This window comes from Aquarana catesbeiana, linkage group LG04 (genome assembly GCF_042186555.1).
Source record: "Aquarana catesbeiana isolate 2022-GZ linkage group LG04, ASM4218655v1, whole genome shotgun sequence".
Classification (NCBI taxonomy): Eukaryota; Metazoa; Chordata; class Amphibia; order Anura; family Ranidae; genus Aquarana; species Aquarana catesbeiana.
The window spans coordinates 619,629,864-619,652,490 of NC_133327.1; the positions used below are offsets into that span (position 1 = coordinate 619,629,864).

General features: G+C 41.1%; 1 protein-coding gene across 1 annotated transcript in view; it reads right to left on the bottom strand.

Annotated features, from left to right (window-relative positions):
• Positions 1 to 1,976: 1,976 nt before the first annotated feature.
• Positions 1,977 to 22,627, bottom strand: part of STUM (stum, mechanosensory transduction mediator homolog) — a 149,217-nt gene continuing 128,566 nt past the window's right edge. The window contains exon 3 of the mRNA XM_073628303.1: positions 1,977 to 9,010. Coding sequence (XP_073484404.1) covers positions 8,976 to 9,010 — 35 coding nt within the window. The 3' untranslated portion in view covers positions 1,977 to 8,975. The remainder of the gene's footprint in view (positions 9,011 to 22,627) is intronic.

Here is a 22,627-nt window from a genome sequence, read left to right on the forward strand (position 1 = left end):
GAGGTGACCGCTGACCAGATCATTTCTGATCACCTCTATGGTCTAGGAGACCGGAAGTGACAAGCATTTTCGTCACTTCCATTTAGGGCAGATGTAAACATTGCCTTTTTTGTTTTTTTCAGAAAGCATGAGATCAATGTTTTTCTTTTAATCTCATGCTTCAAAGGGGAGAGGGGAGATCTGGGGTTTTATTTTTGCTTTGTAACTCTAAATTGGTAACCTGTTAACATTTTTAAAGCGTTGCCTATTGAGATTTTTAAGTATCGTAGTTTGTCGCCATTCGATGAGCGTGTGCAATTTTAAAGCGTGACATGTAAAGAATCTATTTACTCAGCATAACATAATCTTCTATATTTTACCATGAAATTGGGTTATATATTGTGTTCTTTGCATTAAAATTCATTAAAGTGTATTTTTTTCCCCAAAAAATACTGCTGCGCAAATATTATATGACATTAAAAAATGTATTCTCTAGGACCTCTACTAAAAAATATATAATTTTTGGGGGTTCTAAGTAACTTTCTAGCAAAAAAACAACAGATTTTTACACGTAAACAAAAAGTGTCAGACTAGGCCTGGTTTTCAAGTGGTTAAAGTAGTTCTAAAGTCTAAAGGTTTTTTACCTTAAAACACTTCACGCCTTTAGGATATACCTGTACGTCCTCAGGTTGAAGCGGTCATTCTGGGATCATAGCTGCAACTGCAGTACCAAACTGCAGTTTCAGCTGGTGATGTGCTTTAATGTAGAAGTGATCGGAGTGGCTCTACAGTTGCCTGATCACTTCTACAGGGTGCTCTCCTCCCTCCCCTTTCAGTTTTTCTAGTTTTTCTCCCTCTTCTTCTCCTCCTCATCTCTCTTCCTCTTCTTCCCCTGTGTCGCCAAAGTGACCACAGAGAGGGAAGGGAATAGTGATGCTGGGAGAAGGGGAGCGGGAGCCCTCTGGTGGTTAGAGGGCAGCAGTGCAGGTTCTACTGGCCAGCTTACCCGCCACCCACCCCCCTGCTGCGTGGACCAGCCCCCAGAAGGAAATGGACAGTCACCGGCCTGGCCTGGGGGTTGGAAACCTCTACATGTAAACAAAAAGTGTCAGAAAAGGCCTGGCCTTAGAGTGGTTAAACCTATCAAATAAACAAACTCCGCTTAAAGGAGAATTCCAGGCATGGCATTTTAATACAGTACATAGTTAAATTTGTACAGCTTGGATCTATTCATATACCATACTTGTGAGATTCTACTAGAAGCAGGGAATCACAGTAGTAGGTAACACTATTCCAGTGATCTCCACCAGTTTCTGGGTCCCATGCTGGGCGGCTGTTCTACTGTACTCTGAACACAAGAGGTAGGCCGCTCTGGATGGGCACCATTCAGAGAATGCTATGCAATTTCCCCATTGAATGCAAAGCATTTTCTGATTGGACAAGGTAGATAACATGACGTCACAGCCACTCAGCACAGGACCCAGCTGCTAGTGGAGATCACTGGAATAGCGTTGCCTACTACAGTAATTTGCAGTTTCTAGAGGGATTCCACAGATATAGTGTACACATAGTAACAATGGTCAAAACTGGACCAAAGTAAGTATGTACAGTATACAATGCCATCCTGCAATGCTTCTTTTTAGTCAAATAAATGTTTATTCAAGACATTGTCAGAGTATAAAAAGAAATAAGACAACAATTCGATGTACAGAACCGTATAAAATGTTACATTGTAGTCAAAAAAGAATGCCAGGGGAAAACATTCGGGCAATAGACCTGTAATGCTTCTTTAATACACCCAACCAAGCTTATATTTTGACAAAACCATACATGTGGTTATTACTAAGTCCCATCTCTTCAAGGGAGGAGTGTTTACTTAAAATAAAAAAAGTGAAAATCAGAAATGACTTGGACAATATGACATAACTATCCCATACAGAATATCAACATTGGCTTCAACGTAGACCATAAAGAATGACATAAAATTAGCAAAACTATTTATGTAAAGGTCACAAACAGTTTTATTAAATAGAAAAGAAAAACATAGTCAAAACATTCATCAAGATTTCGATTAAAAACATTAAAAAACACAAATCCCATGCTTTTTTTTTCTTTGTAGTGGTTTAACAATAAGACTATTTACAGTTTTATATACAGTACATAGCTGGAATTTCATACACAACAGCTGTACAGTGCTCCAGACAACTTACATTTTTTTCAGACTATCCATTCCATTGAAACATAGTGGTTTGTTTTACACTGAGCTTTGCCTAAATCACAATGTCAAATTAGGACACTTAAACTCCACTAGGTCTGCTCAAACCCTACCTATTTATACTTATTCACACTAAAATTTCTGTAAAACCATGTCCAAGCTCAAAAAACCTACTCTTGGGTTTTTGCTGCTCAATAAAAAAAAGTACTGGCTGTTTTTTTCCCAGAAGCTTACCCCTGAGGACTTATCACAGAACCCAATCACAAGGCTTCAAGCAAGACACAGAATTTGTTTTGTTTTTGGATGCTCTGAGAGGAAGGAAAAGAAACCCTGCAGAAGGTAATTATTAGGTTTACATCTGGTCGGAAGACAGAGACATGTCAGAGTTGAGGCAATAAGGCACCTCAAGATGTTCACCGTCTAACTTCCAGCAAGTCCTGCATGACTGTAAACATGACTCATGCTCTAATATTACTCTCAGCTGACATTCATTACAGTGTAGGAAGCTCCTCGGTTCACTCGCTTTGTGGGAAAACTCTCTTCTACATCTTCATCTAATTAATCAACTCCTGGGCTCTCTATACTGCTAATATTTCTCCATCACTCTATAAGAGAGTACTCAAGGACTACAGAAATCTTTTTTTTTTTTATCAGTAGTGAAACCTCATTATAAAAATGTTTATTAAAACCTAAAGTAGAAGTCCAGTCAAAAATGACAATTTTGCTAGTAATTCTATGTAAAATATGTTTATCGTTGACATTATTCATTTTCTGTATAGCTGATTGCATAGCTTAAAAAGTCTTATCTAACTTAGACAATCAGTTTCTTCCCGTTCTTCACCTTATGTTCCTTTATCTGCCTCTTACTTCCTGAAAATGCTGCCGTTCTCTTCTACACAGGCATGCCCACTATTCATTCTAACCGCCCCGGTCTTGCCCGCCAAGCCCCACCCCCATCCCTCCTATCCTTAGTCAGATAGAAATCGATATCTTTGTGTCTTCACAGCCTCGCATCTTGCCCACATCTGATAGAGCTGAGATGTGAGAACACAGGAGAGACACATATTCACGTTGATAACAACAGAAATATCACAGTAGAACAATAACCTCACTCACTTATTGCGGGGACAGTCTAATGCGTCCCAGTTGTCATGGAAATGATGCCGCCATACAGCCAGCGCGCATCGTCATTTCTTTTTACAATTACGTTTTCCTGTGTGCTCCGAAGCCGAAAGTGACGTTTGGCCGGGTACGACGTCACTTCCATAAATTACATATTCAACGAGGAACACGCCCAGCAGCTGGGATCTAATGGAACGCCCAGCTGCTGGAAACGGCGGAGAAAGCTGGGGAAGGACGAACACGTGATTGGTGCATTTTTTAGCAACAAAATAAGGTGCAAAGAAGGGTTTATGAAAAATTTGAATAATACAGATTGATTTCAAATGCTCATTGGATGTCATTGGATTGGATGCCTGGACTTCCACTTTAATATAGAAGAGTTTTACTAAGCACCACTGTTATGTAAGAGAACGCTTTTCTTGTTTTTTTTCTCTAACTGCCACGTATTTGTGCACACATTGGGATGACTTTACATAGGAAGTGGTTCCATTCTCCTAACCCTACGTCATTGCTGTGTCCTGTATTAATGTGTGGTTGAAGGATGTAGGTACTGCTTGCGGTGGAGAACACACTCTCAGAAGTATTGAATGGAGGCTGTGGCATTGAAATAAAGAGAAAATAGGAGAAGCAGAGGTGAGTTTACTATCACTGCAGTTGCAGGAACCTTTCTTCTGGATTCTTTTAACTTTATAAGGTAGTTTCCAAGACTATTTTTATTTGGCTGAAGCCTGAGAAATGAGTATTGATCTTGCTGTGTGGGCTTTAAGATAAACCTTCAATGAAAATGGAAGGTATGCTTTACCCACAGGTCAATGCCCTCAGACACAAATGGCTTATTAAAGCCACTGAAAAATAAAGTTTATACAAAAATACCTCAGGCCCGGCTTACTACGCTTTTGGGAGGAAAGAGCTGGGTGCTCAAAATCCTGCAAACATGTGCTTCCACTATTTTAATGCTTTTTTAAGTCACTTTGGGTGAGAGGGTTGAAGGGCCGTAAGTAAAGCGCTGCGTAAACTGTTGGCGCTATATAAATCCTGTATAATAATAATAAAGAAGACTTTCACATTTTCTAGAAGGTCCTTTAATGTGCTTATGACCAATCCACTTTGTGGAGGCACTATAATCCAAGCCACTGCCTTGCAGCTAAAGTGGTAATTACTGTTCCATCCTGTTTGACTTGGTAAAGCCATTTTTCAAAACAAATTGGTGAAAATTTAGGAAATGGACAATGGACATTTTCTTCTTTCCCGTTCTTTTGGATAGAAGAATATCTTCTCGAGAACAGTAAACCAAGATCTTAAGATAAAGTTCTCTGTTGAAAATACTTTAATTTCTTTAACTTGTTTGACCCAACTGCAAGAAGGAAAATGCTCTTGAGCATTTGGATTTTAGCATGAGTTTCCAAGGTGGGCTCAGATGGAAAGGAAGTCCTAAATATACTGTATATAGGAAATTCTTATGAATTCGTGAGAATGAGTGGATCAAAACTTCTTGTGTCAAAGCGGACACTTGAAGCTGCTACTTGAAATTTATCATTAAAGTCTATATCAGGAGGGTTATGTTTTGGGGTTAACTGCAAAGTTATGGAACCCATTCCTTACTATAAATGTCCAAAATAGGCCATTGTTGACTTTGATGATGAGTATTCATTAGCGTGGTCATTTGACTAGACCAGGCCTTACTGCTGTTGGGTTTATTGGTTGAAGATATGGGACCTTAAAAGACACACAAGAAGCTGACATGGCTCTGTCCTTGAGGAAGAAATGAAAAGGAACCTGTTTTCGGATTGTTGCTCTCTTCGCTTTTCTCCTAAGCCTGAACTCCAACCTTACCTCTAGTCTTGCACAGTTGTGTAGGTTCCTTTCCTGTATTAAAATTGCTTATTCTAATTTTACTACATAATATGAGGTTCTCACTGTGTGCACTAGAAGCTGCAGCAAGTCAGATAGATCCTGCCTCATCTTCTTGTTGCCTCCCAGCCTTACTCGTCCCTGGATCAACATTTTAATTAATTGTTTTTAGGTTCTTTCAGTCACGGAGGCTTAGCATCCCACAGGGCTTCCTATAGTTTTACTGTAATGCAGTCAGGCTGTGCGAACAGTGTGCTCAACCTACAGCACTGTGGCCTATGTCCTCAGTGGTCTGACATCCCCTTGCCCAGTGCTCCAACCAACAGTTCTCATGCTTCCTGAGTAGTGCTGTTGACTGGAGCACAAGGCTTTGCATTAAAATAATATAGGAGGCTTCAGTTGGCCTTAACCCCTTGTTCACATTGAATGTGGTTTTGAAATTGTGCGACTTAATCTGAAATTGCACGACTTTAATGCATGTCAGTGCGACTTTGAAGACATCTGTGCGACTTCATGCACAGATGTCTATGCAAGTAGCACCCGAAATCGCCAAAAGTAGTGCAGGAACTACTTTTTCAAATTGATGTGGCCCTGCAAAATCAGCATCACATCAATTTAAACATGGCCATTGCTGACAATAGGGTGCGCCTTGTCATGCGATTTGAGGCTGGGCTTCTTGCATTGTATGTTAATGAGGACAGACTTGGGACAGGCTCACTCTAACATTGTTCCTAAACCTTGCAATCAGCCATGGCACCTCCTCCTGAGAAACAACTAAAAAGGTAAGAAATATTTTTCCACATTTTTTTTAGGTATGCTGTGTGAATGGGAACACATAACAAACATATAATGAGGTTTTCTCAAATTTGATGGCAAAAGTGGAAATACACTGTAAAGGCCAGATTCAGCCAAATCTGAAAGATATCATCACTAAAATTCCCAGTTTCATACGTGGTTTTCTCAAAGCCACACAAAACGATGTCACACTTATGTAGAATAACAAAATACATTGTTGATTTAACAACAAGAGAGTGACAAGAGAGACGCTCCTAGGAGGGGGCAAAGACAGACTACTGCAGAAAAAAATCCTGTGAGAGTTTCAGCTCACTGGTATCCAGCCTTATGCTTTATTTGACCAACCTACTGCTGCCTGAGTTAATGAAAATCTTTCACTATTCTAAAACTGAAAAACATAATACAATTACTTCAAGCTTACAATAAAAAATAATACTTAACCACTTGCCGACCAGCCGCCGTCATTATACTGCGGCAGGTCAGCACAATCCCGTGAACCGTCATAGCTATACGTCAGTCCCTTTAATCGGGATAGCAGGCATGCGGTCGCGATGACTGTCGGCCACAAGCGATCGCGGGCACGAGAGTCAGAATAGACATGTGTTTGTGTGTAAACACACACATCCCAGTTCTGTGAGGAGAGGAGAGAGAGATTGTGAGTTCCTACGAGCTGGGAACCACGATCTCTCATCTCCTATAGTCAGTCCCATCCCCCACAGTTAGAACACACACATAGGGAACACAGTTAACTCCTTGATCGCCCCTAGTGTTAACCCCTTCCCTGCCAGTGACATTTATACAGTAATCAGTGCATTTTTATAGCACTGATCGCTGTACAATTGTCAATCGACCCAAAAATGTGTCAAAAGTGTCTGATGTGTCCGCCATAATGTCGCAGTCTCAATAAGAATCGCAAATAGGTGCCATTACTAGTAAAAAAAAAATAATACTAAAAATGCCATAAATCTATCGCCTATTTTGTAGACGCTATAACTTTTGCGCAAACCAATCAATATACGCTTTTTGTGATTTTTATTACCAAAAATATGTAGAAGAATACATATCGGCCTAAACTGAGGAAAAAAATCGCTTTTTTAAAAATTAATTGGGGCTATTTATTACTGCAAAAAGTACAAAATATTGTTTTTTCAAAATTGTCGCACTTTTTTTGTTTATGGCGCAAAAAATAAAAACCGCAGAGATGATCAAATACCACCAAAAGAAAGCTCTATTTCTGGAAAAAAAAAGGACATCAATTTTGTTTGGGTACAGCGTAGCACGACCGCGCAATTGTCAGTTAAAGCAACGCAGTGTCGTATCGCAAAAAATGGCTTGGTCACTGAGCAGCCAATTTTTCCAGGGCTGAAGTGGTTACAAAAACAACAAAAATAGGTTATGTCATCCTGTAGAAACAGAACCTGTCGTCCGCCTGCTCAGCTTGGATCAGCGGAGTGATCCCCCGCTGAGCAGGGAGAATCCACAAGACAGAGGTGCCCGTTTGAAAGGGGCCTTAATAGAGTAAAGTCAGAAGGTTTTTTATCTTAATGCATTCTATCCATTAAGATAAAAAACCTTTTGTGTGTAGCAGCCTCCCCAGCATCCCCTAATACTTACCTGAGCCCCATTTCTCTCCAACGATGTCCACGAATGTCTAAGCCGTCCGGGACACTCCTCCTGATTGGCTGAGACACAGCAGTGGCACCAGTGGCTCCCATGGTTGTCAATCAAAGCTAGCCAGCCAATCAGGCAAGAGAGGGGCGAGCCCGGGGCTCAATGGACACACAGAGCTGTGACTAGGCTTGGGTGCCCCCATAGGAAGCTGCTGATTGTGGGAGCATTTGATAGGAGGGAGGGGCTAGAGGGACACGGGAAGAGGAGGATCCAGGCTGCTCTGTGCACAACCGAGGAGGTAGAAAATGTTTGTTAATTTTATTTTTAAAAACGAGACTTTACAATCACTTTAACCTTTCTTTCTTGGGGGGGGGTTGTTTGTTACTCCTGTGCTACTATGCAACACAGATCAGCTGTCTGATTTAGGGCTGATTCACCCCCGTATGGTAGGACTGCATCAGGCGGCTATTGCAGTGCAGACCCACTGCAAGACGAGGCAAAATGCCTCGTCTCCTGACAGGTTCACAACTACTGTATTGCGATGGTGTGTGCTGCATGCACTATTTTTTTTTCAGCACAGCATAGTGTGACGCAATACACTACCTAGCACTATGCTGCGGCTAAAAGAACTTAATGAAATATTAATGTATGACATTTCAATAAAGTTAATAAAAAAAAAGTAAACAGTGCGATGCGCCGTAATTGGCATTTCGGCAGCACTGTAATCCCACCACACACCATCGGCTGCATAGCCACTGGTGTGAGTCAGCCTTAAATAAATACCCCTCTCCTGATTTACAAATCATACCTCGTAAAGGAGAACTCGGAGCGATGCAAACTTATGTCATAACTAACAATGTGAAGAACTTTTTTAACCTGTGTCATGTTTTTAGGGGGAAAAAAGTTTCTATAAAGACCAGTAGGAGGAAATGAGGCGATTTTGCTTTCATGGGATCTGGAATAACTAACCATAACATACAATAAAGTTCCATCTAACAGTGAACTTTCCCTTTTCTTCCATAAAATGCCTTAAGTAGAAAAGGAATTTCAAGTAACCATAGAAAGACATCATGTAAGTTCACTGATGGCACAGATAAAGTTCTTCTGTGGCTCTTTGTAGCCGGAATGAGATCGGGGTTTGAGTGCTTATATTGTATTTCCATATTTCTTTGTGCTTTTTGACCCCTCACAGAATTTGGTTTCCAGAACAATCAAAGAATGTATATGTACTGTGTTTTTGTGGGAGCTTGGTCCTCTGCTGGACCGGAGTGTTTGTCTGTACATTGTAAGTCACATTCACTTCTCAGTCTCCACCTATTTTTCCTTCATATACTTTCTTCAGTTTGTCCTCTAAAGATGCTGGAAAATGTCTTTATGCACTTTGCACGTTGTGCCGCCATGCTTACAGTTGCTGCGGAATACCTTGTTCTTTGTAACCTGCAAAAAGAATGTAGATTTTTTAGAATGTTTGAAAAGTGGATCCTTCAGTATCTTAACAAGTCTGTATGAATATATTCCAGACATGTCATAATAAGCAGCAACAGTGTTATTAAAAAAAAAAAAAAGCTCTATTAACCTCCCTGGTGGTATGATTATTTCAGATTTTTGATGCGGTACAATTATTTTGCATGGAAATTTGGCATTTTATATTGTAGGCCTGTAATTCTTAACAATAACACACTTAAATCTGTCCACCAAGAGTCTAGTAGATATCCCGGGTATCATGAAGTTTGAAACACAAAAACATAAATTATAATATAGTAAATACAAATGAATATAAATGCAGCGCTGATAAGTGATATATGAAGCGAGGTGACAGCATATCACCCCGGAAGTTGTGTAAAGTTGCTAATGGCTTGATGGTGAAATACAAGCAACTATGAACCAAAATAAGTAAAGTGGAAAATCAATCTCCAATAACTAAAAAATAGTGTCCATGGTAAAATAAGTGTTCTTCAATAAATGGAAAAAATATATATTTATCATGGGAAAAAAGGTGAATATGTGTGAATGATGCCTTTCAACCAATAGGTAAAGCGAAAGGCATCATTCACACATATTCACCTTTTTTCCCATGATAAATATATATTTTTTCCATTTATTGAAGAACACTTATTTTACCATGGACACTATTTTTTAGTTATTGCTGTCACCTCGCTTCATATATCACCTATTAGCGCTGCATTTATATTCATTTGTATTTCATTGCACAGTTTTCTACACTGTGGATGCTGGCTGCTATCACTTTTATGTTTTGTTGTTTATAGTAGCACAACTTTACTTTTTTTTTTTTAATAACATAATAAATAAATATAAATAATAAAAAAAATATATATATATAATAATAATAAAATACATTTCCCCACGATTCACTATTGCTCAATTCTGCAAGTGTTCTAATTTACTATCGCTGTTTTCTAGCTGGTCTAAAGCCACTTTTGACATAAAGGGACACTTTTTGGTTGCTATGGACAATCTCAAGTTTCCAGGCAGAAAGAACAGTATATATATAACTTAAAACTGCATGCAGGGCATTGGACAAAGCACTGGGGACAAAAGGGATGTGAAATAATTTCATACAGTACTGTAATCTGTAAGATTACAGTACTGTATGTGTTATGATCTTTACTTTTTTTTTTAATTTGCCGCCAGGCTCCGCCCCCGTGCATCGCGACGCTCGCAGGGAACAGAGCCTGGCACAGAGAGGCTTCGGAGGAGACAGAGCCCGCAGACACAGCGGGGGACATTGCAGGATCTTGGGGACAAGGTAAGTAACACCGCACCAGGATCCTGCAATGTAATCCCAAGTGTGGCTTGGGGTTACCACTAATGGTGCTGAAATTTAACCCCGAGCCACACTTGGGAAAACCGCCAGGGAGGTTAATAAAAAGCTCCAGTCTAGTGACTTTGCCTAGGCTGAGATGATGTCATTGGTCTGCTGCATGTATATGTAATAAGCAGTTATGGCTATTTACGAGTACGATACTACAGTGAAAAGCCATGATAATAATTAATTTCTGCTTTGCAATATTGTTCTTTCACCTCCACCTCATCAAACAATTTGCAGCATAGTACCAAACAATCTGCACCTGTACTTTTTACATTAGTTCACAGGCTAAAGCAGGGGTCTCCAATCCTTGTAAAAAAGAGGCAGTTTACTGTCCTTCAGACTTTAGGTGGGCCAGACTGTGACCAGCGGGAGAAAATGCCCCAGCATCAGTGGGAGTAAACAATCCCCCATCACTTGTATTAGTGGGAGGAATAGCTCCCAGTTGTTGGTGTCAGTGGAAGGAATAGTGCCTCATTGTTGGTGTTAGTGGGAGAAATAGTACCCTATTGTTGGTGTCAGTGGCAGCAATAGTGCCCTATTGTTGGTGTCAGTGGCAGGAATAGTGCCCTATTGTTGGTGTCAGTGGAAGGAATAGTGCCTCATTGTCAGTGGGAGGAATAGTACCCTATTGTTGGCGTTAGTGGGAGGAATAGCTCCCAGTTGTTGGTGTCAGAGGAAGGAATAGTGCCCCATTGTTGGTGTTAGTGGGAGTAATAGTACCCTATTGTTGGTGTCAGTGGCAGGAATAGTGCCCTATTGTTGGTGTCAGTGGCAGGAATAGTACCCTATTGTTGGCGTTAGTGGTAGAAATAGTGACCCCTTGTTGGTACCAGTGGGAGAAATAGCGCCTCATTGTTGGTGCCAGTGGGAGGAATATGGCCCCATTGTTGATGTCAGTGGGGGGAATAGTACCCTATTGTTGCGGTTAGTGGGAGGAATAGTGCCCCATTGTTATTGCCAGTGGGAGGAATAGTGCCCCATTGTTGGTGCCAGTGGGGGGAATAGTGACCTGTTGTTGGTGTCAGTGGGAGGAATAGTGCCCCATTGTTGCTGTTAGTGGGAGGAATAGTGCCCCATTGTTGGTGTCAGTGGGAGGAATAGTGCCCTATTTTTGGTGTTAGTGGGAGGAATAGTGCCCCAATGTTGGTGTCAGTGGGGAGGAAAAGAGCCTTGTATTCGAAGGAGAAAATGCTCCAAGGGTCAGACCAAGGCAAGCAATGAGCTGCATCTGGACCGGGTAATGCAGTTGCACTGAGCTAGATAATCCTATCATTTGCTGCATGACTTTTCATGATGATGAGGCTAAACTTGATATAGACTTGTAAAACCATCATTTTTTATACACTGCACACCCTCGCTCAGTGCAGCTCTCTCTATATCAATGACACAAATCAACAAAGTGCTGTAGAATGATGGTCAACAGGAAATCAGCCCCATCTTTCTGCTGCCCTCCTGAGACTCATTTTGATCTTTTCTGGGACTCAGCTGATGATCTAAGAGTTTTGCTTGATTTTCTTTATAAAATAAAGAATGAAACAACTTCTGTACTTTTCCTCTGTGCAGGAGCTTCCTGTAATAAAGATAAATAATGCTCTCTCTTGTGCAGGGTGAGTGGTCTTGTATATACTGTATACTTTAATGTTAAACATAACAAAAGAGAGAGAGAGGCGGCGGGTGGGTGTGTACACAAGCAACACATCCTTCATTAGAATCTATGCAAGTACTGAAACCAAATGGACTTTAATATTGCTCCATAGAACAAATTATTTGTATAAAAAAAAAAAAAAAAACGTTATTTCATGAAACATGTTAAGAGAATTGTATACAGATTAAAACCTTTCCTCTACATGATATTATTTGATAACAGGGATGAACAGTATATCTCTCAATTCCTCATACAACGGAATCTTCCTAGGAACTCATATATAGATCAATTGGTATTCCAAGTATTCATTTGGTATTAAATTGTATATTGTCAAAAGAGTATTCAATGGGCAAATTCCTGTATATCTTTACGAGTTAAGCGGGTCATAATCGCTTCTTTATCTACTCTTTTCCCTTCCATGGTCTCCCCCTTTAGAATACCCCAGTGCCCTCCCCCCGGAGGACCCAGTGATATTGACCTTCACCTATCCACTGGGTTCTGTTTTTAATGGAAGTACTTACTTTTAATTTGTTAGTGAAATCCATTGTTTTCCATTTGTGTTGCTTTTGATAATTTGTATTTACGATGTATTATTTATTGTGTTATGTTCAATTGTAGATCTATTGTGTCTCCTTCTCTCCTGAAGAAGTGGTTATATTCTGTGAAATGTTTAGAGCTATACAGGAATTTGCCCTTTGGATACCCTTTTGACAATATACAATTTAAGACCAAATGTATACTCAGAATACTAATTGATCAATGTATGGGTTCCTAGGGAGATTCAGTTGTATGAGGGAATGAGAGCTATACTGTATATTTCTGGTATCAAATATTATGATGTAGAGCAGGGGTAGGCAACCTCGGCACTCCAGCTGCGGTGAAAATACAATTCCCTTGAGACATTGCAAAAGACCCTGACAATCACAGGCATGACTCCTAGATGCAGAGGCATAATGGGATTTGTAACCACAGCTGGAGTGCCGAGGTTGCCTACCCCTGATGTAGAGGAAAAGTTTTAATCTGTAAAAAAAACTCTTTTACTATGTTTCAGTATACTCGCTCATCCGTGTATTTATGGACCTTGCTTTGTGCGCTGCTCCAAATCATTTGGTGGAGGGGGCATTATGGTGTGGGGTTGTTTTTCAGGGGTTGGGATGCCTTGGTTTCTTAGTTCCAGTAAAGGGAACTCTTAAGGCATCAGCATACCAAGACATTTTGATCAATTTTATGTTCCCAACTTTGTGGGAACAGATTGGGGATGGCCTCTTCCTGTTCCAACATGACTGCGCACCAGTGCACAAAGCAAGGTCCATAAAGACATGGATGAGTGAGTTTTGGTGGGGGAACTTGACTGGTCTGCCCAGTCCTGACCTCAACCAGATAAAACACCTTTGAGATGAATTAGAGCGCTTCTGGAAGAATGGTCAAACATTCTCATAGACACACTCCTAAACCTTGTGGACAGCCTTTCCAGAAGAGCTGAAGCTGTTATAGCTGCAAATGGGCCAACTCAATATTGAACCCTACAGACTAAGACTTGGATGCCTTTAAAGTTCATGTGCATGTAAAGACAAGCATCCCAATACTTTTGGTAATATAGTGTATTATTATTATTATTCAGGATTTATATAGCGCCAACAGTTTACGCAGCGCTTTACAATATAAAAGGGAGACAATACAGTTATAATACAATAAAATACAAGAGGATTAAGAGGGCCCTGCTCAGAAGAGCTTACAATCTAATAGGGTGGAGCAGGTGGTACAAAAGTTTGTAACTGTGGGGAATGAGCTGGTGGAAGTGGTAGGAGATTAGTTGGAGATATGATAGGCTTTCCTGAAGAGATGAGTTTTCAGGGATCTCCTGAAGGTAGCAAGAGTAGGGGATAGCCGGATAGATGGAGGTAGCGAGTTCCAGAGGATGGGAGAGGCTCTGGAGAAATCCTGGAGACAAGCATGGGAGGAGGAGATGAGAGAGCTTGAAAGCAGGAGGTCTTGAGAAGAGCGGAGAGGTTGATTTGGGTGATATTTGGAGACAAGATTAGTGATGTAGCTCGGGGCAGAGTTGTGAATGGCTTTGTATGTTGTGGTTAGTATTTTGAATTTAATTCGCTGGGTGATTGGGAGCCAGTGTAGGGATTGGAGTAGAGGGTTGGCAGACACTGAGTGGTTGGTAAGGTGGATAAGTCTGGCAGTAGCATTCATGATAGACTGAAGAGGGGATAGCCTATGGAGAGGTAAGCCAATGAGAAGGGAGTTGCAATAGTCAAGGCGAGAGATAACAAGGGAGTGAATGAGGAGCTTGGTGGTTTCATTTGTTAAAAAAGGGGCGAATTTTAGAGATGTTACGGAGGTGAATTCTACAAACTTTTGACAACGATTGGATTTGAGGCTGAAATGACAAGTCAGAGTCTAGGATTACACCTAGTACCCTGTCGTGAGGGGAGGGACAGATGGTTGCATTGTTGATTTTGATGGAAAAGTCATGGAGGGGTGCACGGGCGGGGGGGAATATTAATAGCTCAGTTTTAGAGAGATTTAGTTTAAGGATGTGGTGCGACATCCATGATGATATGTCAGTTAGTAAGTTAGTAATGTGAGAGGAGACTGAAGGAGTGAGGTGAGGAGTAGACAGATAGATTTGGGTGTCATCAGCGTATAAGTGGTATTGGAAGCCGTGGGCAGTTATTAAGTGACCGAGGGAGGAGGTGTAGATAGAGAAGAGAAGGGGTCCAAGAACCGAGCCTTGGGGGACCCCCACAGAAAGGGGCAATGGAGAGGAGGAGACAGAGTTGTAGGTGACACTGAAGGAGCGCTGTGATAAATAGGCAGAGAACCAGGATAGAGCAGAATCTCGGAGGCCAAGGCTATGGTATATACAGTGTCTCACAAAAGTGAGTACGCCCCTCACATTTTTGTAAATATTTTATTATATCTTTTCATGTGACAACACTGAAGAAATTACACTTTGGTACAATGTAAAGTAGTGAGTGTACAGCTTGTATAACAGTGTCAATTTGCTGTCCCCTCAAAATAACTCAACACACCGCAAACCGCTGGCAACAAAAGTGAGTACACCCGTAAGTGAAAATGTCCAAATTGGACACAAGTAGCCATTTTCCCTCCCGGTGTCATGTGACTTGTTAGTGTTACAAGGTCTCAGGTGTGAATGGGGAGCAGGTGTGTTAAATTTGGTGTTATCGCTCTCACTCTCTCATACTGGTCACTGGAAGTTCAACATGGCACCTCATGGCAAAGAACCCTCTCTCTCTCTGAGGATCTGAAAAAAAGAATTGCTGCTCTACATAAGGATGGCCTAGGCTATAAGAAGATTTCCAAGACCCTGAAACTGAGATGCAGCATGGTGGTCAAGACCATACAGCGGTTTAACAGGACAGGTTCCACTCAGAACAGGCCTCGACATGGTCGACCAAAGAAGTTGAGTGCACGTGCGCAGCATCATATCCAGAGGTTGTCTTTGAGAAATAGACATATGAGTGCTGCTAGCATTGCTGCAGAGGTTGAAGGGGTGGGGGATCAGCCTATCAGTGCTCAGACCATACTCCGCACACTGCATCAAATTGGTCTGCATGGCTGTCATCCCAGAAGGAAGCCTCTTCTAAAAGATGATGCACAAGAAAGTCCGCAAACAGTTTGCTGAAGACAAGCAGACTAAGGACATGGATTACTGGAACCATGTCCTGTGATCTGATGAGACCAAGATAAACTTATTTGGTTCAGATGGTGTCAAGCGTGTGTGGTGGCAACCAGGTGAGGAGTACAAAGACAAGTGTGTCTTGCCTACAGTCAAGCATGGTAGTGGAAGTGTCATGGTCTGGGGCTGCATGAGTGCTGCCGGCACTGGGGAGCTACAGTTCATTGAGGGAACATGAATGCCAACATGTACTGTGACATATTGAAGCAGAGCATGATCCCCTCCCTTTGGAGACTGGGCTGCAGGGCAGTATTCCAACATGATAACAACCCCAAACACAGCTCCAAGACAACCACTACCTTACTAAAGAATCTGAGGGTAAAAGTGATGGACTGGCCAAGCATGTCTCCAGACCTAAACCCTATTGAGCATCTGTGGGGCATCCTCAAACGTAAGGTGGAGGAGCGCAAGGTCTCTAACATCAACAAGCTCCATGATGTCATCAAGAAGGAGTGAAAGAGGCCTCCAGTGGCAACCTGTGAAGCTCTGGTGAACTCCATGCCCAAGAGGGTTAAGGCAGTGCTGGAAAATAATGGTGGCCACACAAAATATTGACACTTTGGGCCCAATTTGGACATTTTTACTTAGGGGTGTACTCACTTTTGTTGCCAGTGGTTTAGACATTAATGGTTGTGTGTTGAGTTATTTTGAGGGGACAGCAAATTTAGTTATACAAGCTGTACACTCACTACTTTACATTGTAGAAAAGTGTAATTTCTTTACTATTGGCACTTTCGCCTAGCAGTAAAATGGTTCGCTGGTTCGAATCTCCAACCACGACACTACCTGCCTGAAGTTTGCATGTTCTCCCTGTGCCTGTGCGGGTTTCCTCTGGGCACTCTGGTTTCCTCCCACACTCCAAAGACAGGCTGGAAGGTTAATTGGATCCTGTCTAAATTGGCACTAGTATGTGTCTGTACAACTCCTGGCAAAAATTATGGAATCACCAGTCCCTGAGGATGTTCCTTCAGTTGTTTATTGTTGTAGAAAAAAAGCAGATCACAGACATGGCCAAAAACTAAAGGCATTTCAAATGGCAACTTTCTGGCTTTAAGAAACACTAAAAGAAATCAAGAAAAATAATTGTGGTGGCCAGTAACAGTTATGCCCCATACACACGGTCGGATTTTCCGACGGAAAATGTGTGATAGGACCTTGTTGTCGGAAATTCCGACCATGTGTAGGCTCCATCACACATTTTCCATCGGATTTTCCGACACACAAAGTTTGAGAGCAGGATATAAAATTTTCCGACAACAAAATCCGTTGTCGGAAATTCCGATCGTGTGTACACAAATCCGACGGACAAAGTGCCACGCATGCTCAGAATAAATAAAGAGATAAAAGCTATTGGCCACTGCCCCGTTTATAGTCCCGACGTACGTGTTTTACGTCACCGCGTTTAGAACGATCGGATTTTCCGACAACTTTGTGTGACCGTGTGTATGCAAGACAAGTTTGAGCCAACATCCGTCGGAAAAAATCCTAGGATTTTGTTGTCGGAATGTCCGATCAATGTCCGACCGTGTGTACGGGGCATTAGATTTATAGAACAAGCACAGGGAATAAATTATGGAATCACTCAACTCTGAGGAAAAAATTATGGAATCATGAAAAACAAACAAACAAAATAACACTCCAACACATCACTAGTACTTTGTTGCACCAACCTCTGGCTTTTATAACTGCTTGCAGTCTCTGAGGCATTGACTTAATGAGTGATAAACAGTACTCTTCATCAATCTGGCTCCAGCCTTCTCTGATTGCTGTTGCCAAATCATCTTTGCAGGTTGGAGCCTTGTCATGGACCGTTTTCTTTAAATTCCACCACAGATTTTCAATTGGATTGAGATCCGGACTGTTTGCAGGCCATGAAATTGACCTTATGTGTCTTTCTTCAAGGGATTTTTTCACAGATTTTTCTGTATGGCAAGATGCATTATCATCTTGATAAATGATTTCATCATCCCCAAACATCCTTTCAATAGATGGGATAAGAAAAGTGTCCAAAATTTCAGTGTAAACCTGTGCATTTATTGAAGATTTAATGACAGCCTTCTCCCCAGTGCCTTTACCTGACATGCAGCCCCATATCATAATTGACTGTGGAAATTTTCATGTTTTCTTCAGACAGTCGTCTGCATAAATCTCATTGGAACGGCACCAAACAAAAGTTCCAGCATCATCACCTTGCCCAATGCAGATTGGAGATTCATCACTGAATATGACTTTCATCCAATCATCCACAGTCCACGATTGCCTTTCCTTAGCCCATTGTAACCTTGTTTTTTTGTGTTTAGGTGTTAGAGATGGCTTTCTTTTAGCTTTTCTGTATGTAAATCCCATTTCCTTTAGGCGGTTTTTTACAATTCAGTCACAGATGTTGACTCCAGTTTCCTCCCATTTGTTCCTCATTTGTTTTGTTGTACATTTTCCGTTTTCAAGGCATATTGCTTTAAGTTTTCTGTCTTGACGCTTTGATGTCTTCCTTGGTCTACCAGTATGCTTGCCTTTAACCCCCTTCCCATGTTGTTTGTATTTGGTCCATGTTTTAGACACAGCCGACTGTGAACAACCAACATCTTGTGCAACACTGCGTGATGATTTACCCTCTTTACCTACATACTAACAAGCAGATTTAATCTGATGCAGGTGTTAGTGTTTGTAATGAAAATTTACAGGGTGATTCCATCATTTTTTCCTCAGAATTGAGTGATTCCATAATTTATTCCCTGTGCTTGTTCTATAAATCTAACTGTTACTGGCAACCACAATTATTTTTCTTGATTTCTTTTAGTGTTTCTTAAAGCCAGAAAGTTGCCATTTAAAATGCCTTTAGTTTTTGGCCATGTCTGTGATCTGCTTTTTTTCTACAACAATAAACAACTGAAGGAACATCCTCAGGGACTGGTGATTCCAGAATTTTTGCCAGGGGTTGTATGAATGTGAGTTAGGGACCTTAGATTGTAAGCTCCTCAAGGGACTGATGTGACTGTATAATATATATGAATATATATATGAAAATTGATGGCGCTTTATAAGTACATGAAATAATAATAATTAAAGTTAATATAAATATAAGAAAGTGAACCATAAATAAACACACATATCCTCTTTCCCTCAGCACTCATAGATAACACAAAAAAGGTAAAAGACCCATTAGCTGCTGCTATCAAATAAACGTTATAATTAAGATGTTAGAACCTCCAGGGAAATACCCGCATTAGCAGCACTAAAATTAATTACAGTTCAATAATGTCCTTGGGTATAAACTCTTTGTAACAGCCACAATGTTCTTAGAATCAAAACCAGGAAAGGTGAGTGATAAGTAGTATGGCAAATCATCAAGGAAACCAAGGTTGTATAATGATCCTCCCGTCACCACACCTCGTGCAGCACCGCTCCCTTAGGATATTAAACTCACCAAATTTCAAATGTAAGCAAGCCTTCAGATTAATGAAGATAGCATATCTCCTTCTCCAATCATCAGATCATAGTATGGACTACCCCTTAAGCTCCAAGGTTGAAAACACTGGTGCAGATTCCGCAACTCATCAACGATGATATGGTCAGTTATGCAGTGAGCAGCTTTAACAACATGCTTGCCGCTAACAATGGATCCTCCGCAAACATGTTGTGATTTTCGTCTTATAGATACCATCCAGGGGTAATCATTTTCCTTTGCTGTTAACCCACCAACAATTCTTGAGAGAAGTCTGCAGTTGTTTACTGAAGGCCGCTCTCCGGACCTGGCAGCTAGTTCTTGCACAGGACTAAGTGCTATAGGTGCTGCACGAGGTGTGGTGAGGGGAGGATCATTATACAACCTTGGCTTCCTGGATGACTTGCCATACTATTTATCACTCACCTTTCCTGGTTTTGATTCTAAGAACATTATGGCTGTTACAAAGAGTTTATACCAAAGGACATTATTGAACTGTATTTAATTTTAGTGCTGCTAACGCGGGTATTTCCTTTGGAGGTTCTAGAATCTTTATAATAATAAGTCCATTTGCTTTCATTATTTGCTTAGACTGGTCTTGTATCCACCCCTTCTGTAGTTTTCTACAGCCGGCTGTTGAGGGTGGACTTACTGGGTCCTTCCCACAGCTCTGCTCTTTGCACAGTCTATTAGAAGCCAAGTGCTGGTGTCACTACTACATTTACAAGGTAATATCTGGGATTAGACAGACATTTAGTGCACACTAAGCAGATTTATGATTGTTGCTATTGAGGAACAAATAAATAAGTTAAAGTTTTGTGCCTGGAGTTGTGCTTTTGAATTTCAGCAAATGGACAGCTTTAAACCACAGTTCTTTAAAATGGTATAATATCCAAACACCTACCTTGTGATACTGTGCATTCAGGTTATCAGAGAGAGGCATGCAAAAGAGAGGAAAAAGAATGATGAGTTAACATAGGTGATGCAAACAATTTCTTATTCCTATGCTTTGTTAGAAGGGTTGGTTCGCCTTAACAAATTTTAAAAAAACTGCCTATGCAGAATATGGACATCTGTAGAAAAAAACAAACTGTGCAGCTTTGACTAAAGTTAAATAATTCCCTTGCTGTAGGTGCAGGCTATTTACATACCTCATGAAGCCTGACTGGAAAACTTCTAGGACATTATAAGGACCTTGCTATAGAATGCTTGTGTTACAGTTCACCTTTACCATCACAGGTGCAAACTCTTTCTTTCTCTCTTTGGCTGGCAGCCAAGCCTGTGTGTGTGTGTGGTTTTTTTTTTTGGGTCAGGGTTTGAGTGACTCAGGGAGGGCTGGGTGACTCACAGGGAGCATCACTAAGACCTTTCACTTATTTCCAGAACGTGCTGGAACCTTCTGGAAGGATAGAAGAAGAGGTGAAGTGGAGCTGCCTGGAGTATTCTGACGGCCCTGACCAATCCACTTGGACTGGTAGGGGGCAGGCCTCCTCAAATACTCAGGGTCAGCCCAGCTGGGGAGCAATTGTTTGAGTGGAAGCTGGAGATGGAGTGTTAGACTGTCCTGGTTTTTGAGGGAGCTTCCCAGTCTGGGGGGGTGACCTTGGGCCCTGGGCATGTGTGTGGACGGGGCCTTCCTAAAACCACAGAGGTGTCCTGGCCAGGAGGCACAGGAGCAAAGAGGACAGCGAGAGAACACTGCCAGGCAAGTTTCCAGGAGGAACAGGAACAGTCAGGAGGGCTGGTGAGTGGCACAGTGTCAGGAGGCCTGGGAGGCACGCCTGAGAGAACTGGGTGCAAACAGTGGAGAGGACTATGGTGGCATAGGCAGTGGAAAGAGGCAGCTGCAGCCAAGAGGGCTGGCAGGGCCTGAAGAGGTGGTACTGGGATCAGTAACCATGTTAGACTGATAGCACTAAGACTACCAATTTTGCTACACCATAGGAGCCCGTGGTCCCTGTCTGCAAATGGCATTTGCTTTGGGCCTGGCTGAGTCAGTGTCAGGCCTCAACTTCAGTGCTAGCTGGTCCTGGGAGCGATACTCTGCTATTAAGTGCATGTGCTGGAGGAAGAGAAGAAGTTGTATATACCGGAGGTGTATATAGTTCTCAGTCCCTATATTGCTTTTACAATCTACTAGGCATCCCATATCTACCCTATCCAAGTTACAATCCCCTCAATAAAACAAAAAACAAAGTACAAGGACTGCTTATTGACTACTGAAAGTCTGAAGATTAGTGTGCCTGGCAGGGTGAGAGGCGGACCACAATTACCAGCAGCCCCTTACGGGGGTACCGCTACACCTATTACAAGACAAACCACACAAGCACTGAGAAGACAGAAAGATGTGCACTGAAAAGCAAAGCACAATAGTTTTGTCTTGACATAACAGAAACCGGTAACAAATGATGTGTGCTGCATTACTAAGTTGGAACTAAATACTGCCTATGTTATTAGCAATTATGATAATAATAATTAATAATATTTTAATAATTAATTAATAATAAATATAAACTACAGTATATAAAGAATAAAGTCTTCAAAACATGTACACATTGTAAAAAAAATATTTTCATTAACTAAAAAACCCCAGGACACATAATCATTTTCTTAATTATATTTCAAACTAAATAAAATTGTTATTATTTGTTTTTTAATCAAGTAGATTCTTTATTATAGATATGGATTTAGTTAAAAAAAAGTAAAAACTTTGAGAAGATATATCAATAAAACAAGTTTTAATGCATTCTGAGATAATAACTCAGAGTTCTGAGATAATGTCAGAAATTTTAGATAAAGTAATACCTGAGTTATCTCAGAATTCTGACAATTTATCTCAGAAAATTGGAAAGTATTTTTTTTTACATGATCTCAATGTTCTTCTGTTAACATTAAATATTGTTAAATGCAAGAATATTTTTTTTTTTTTTTTTAACAGATAATGGAATATTTCATCTTTAGGCTTGGTTCACACTTTTGCGATGCGGGAAACCCTGCAAATCCAGTGCGGGTTCCTGAATCGCTGGCGGTTCTCACCGCCCTCTGCGAACCACTGCGGGTGTCAATACAGTTAATGACACTTCCAGATCGGCTCGCATATCTGTGAATACGGACAGGAATCAGAACACATGGGTTGTGAACACCCATGCAATCTAATTCCAGTGCGGACCAAAAAGGGTCCTGCACCATTTTGGTCCGAATACAATGCAAATTCAGCCATACAATCTGTATGGCTGAATTCGCATCGCACACACATCGCATGTGATTTGCACAGCAGTGAGGTGCAAATCACATGTGATGTCTGACATCGCTATAGTGTGAATCGAGGCTTAGAGTCCCCAGCCAGGAAGTTTACGCTTTGTGAGGGCTCTTGTTTATAGCAGTTGTGCTAAAAATAGCTTAACCACTTCAGCCCCGGAAGGTTT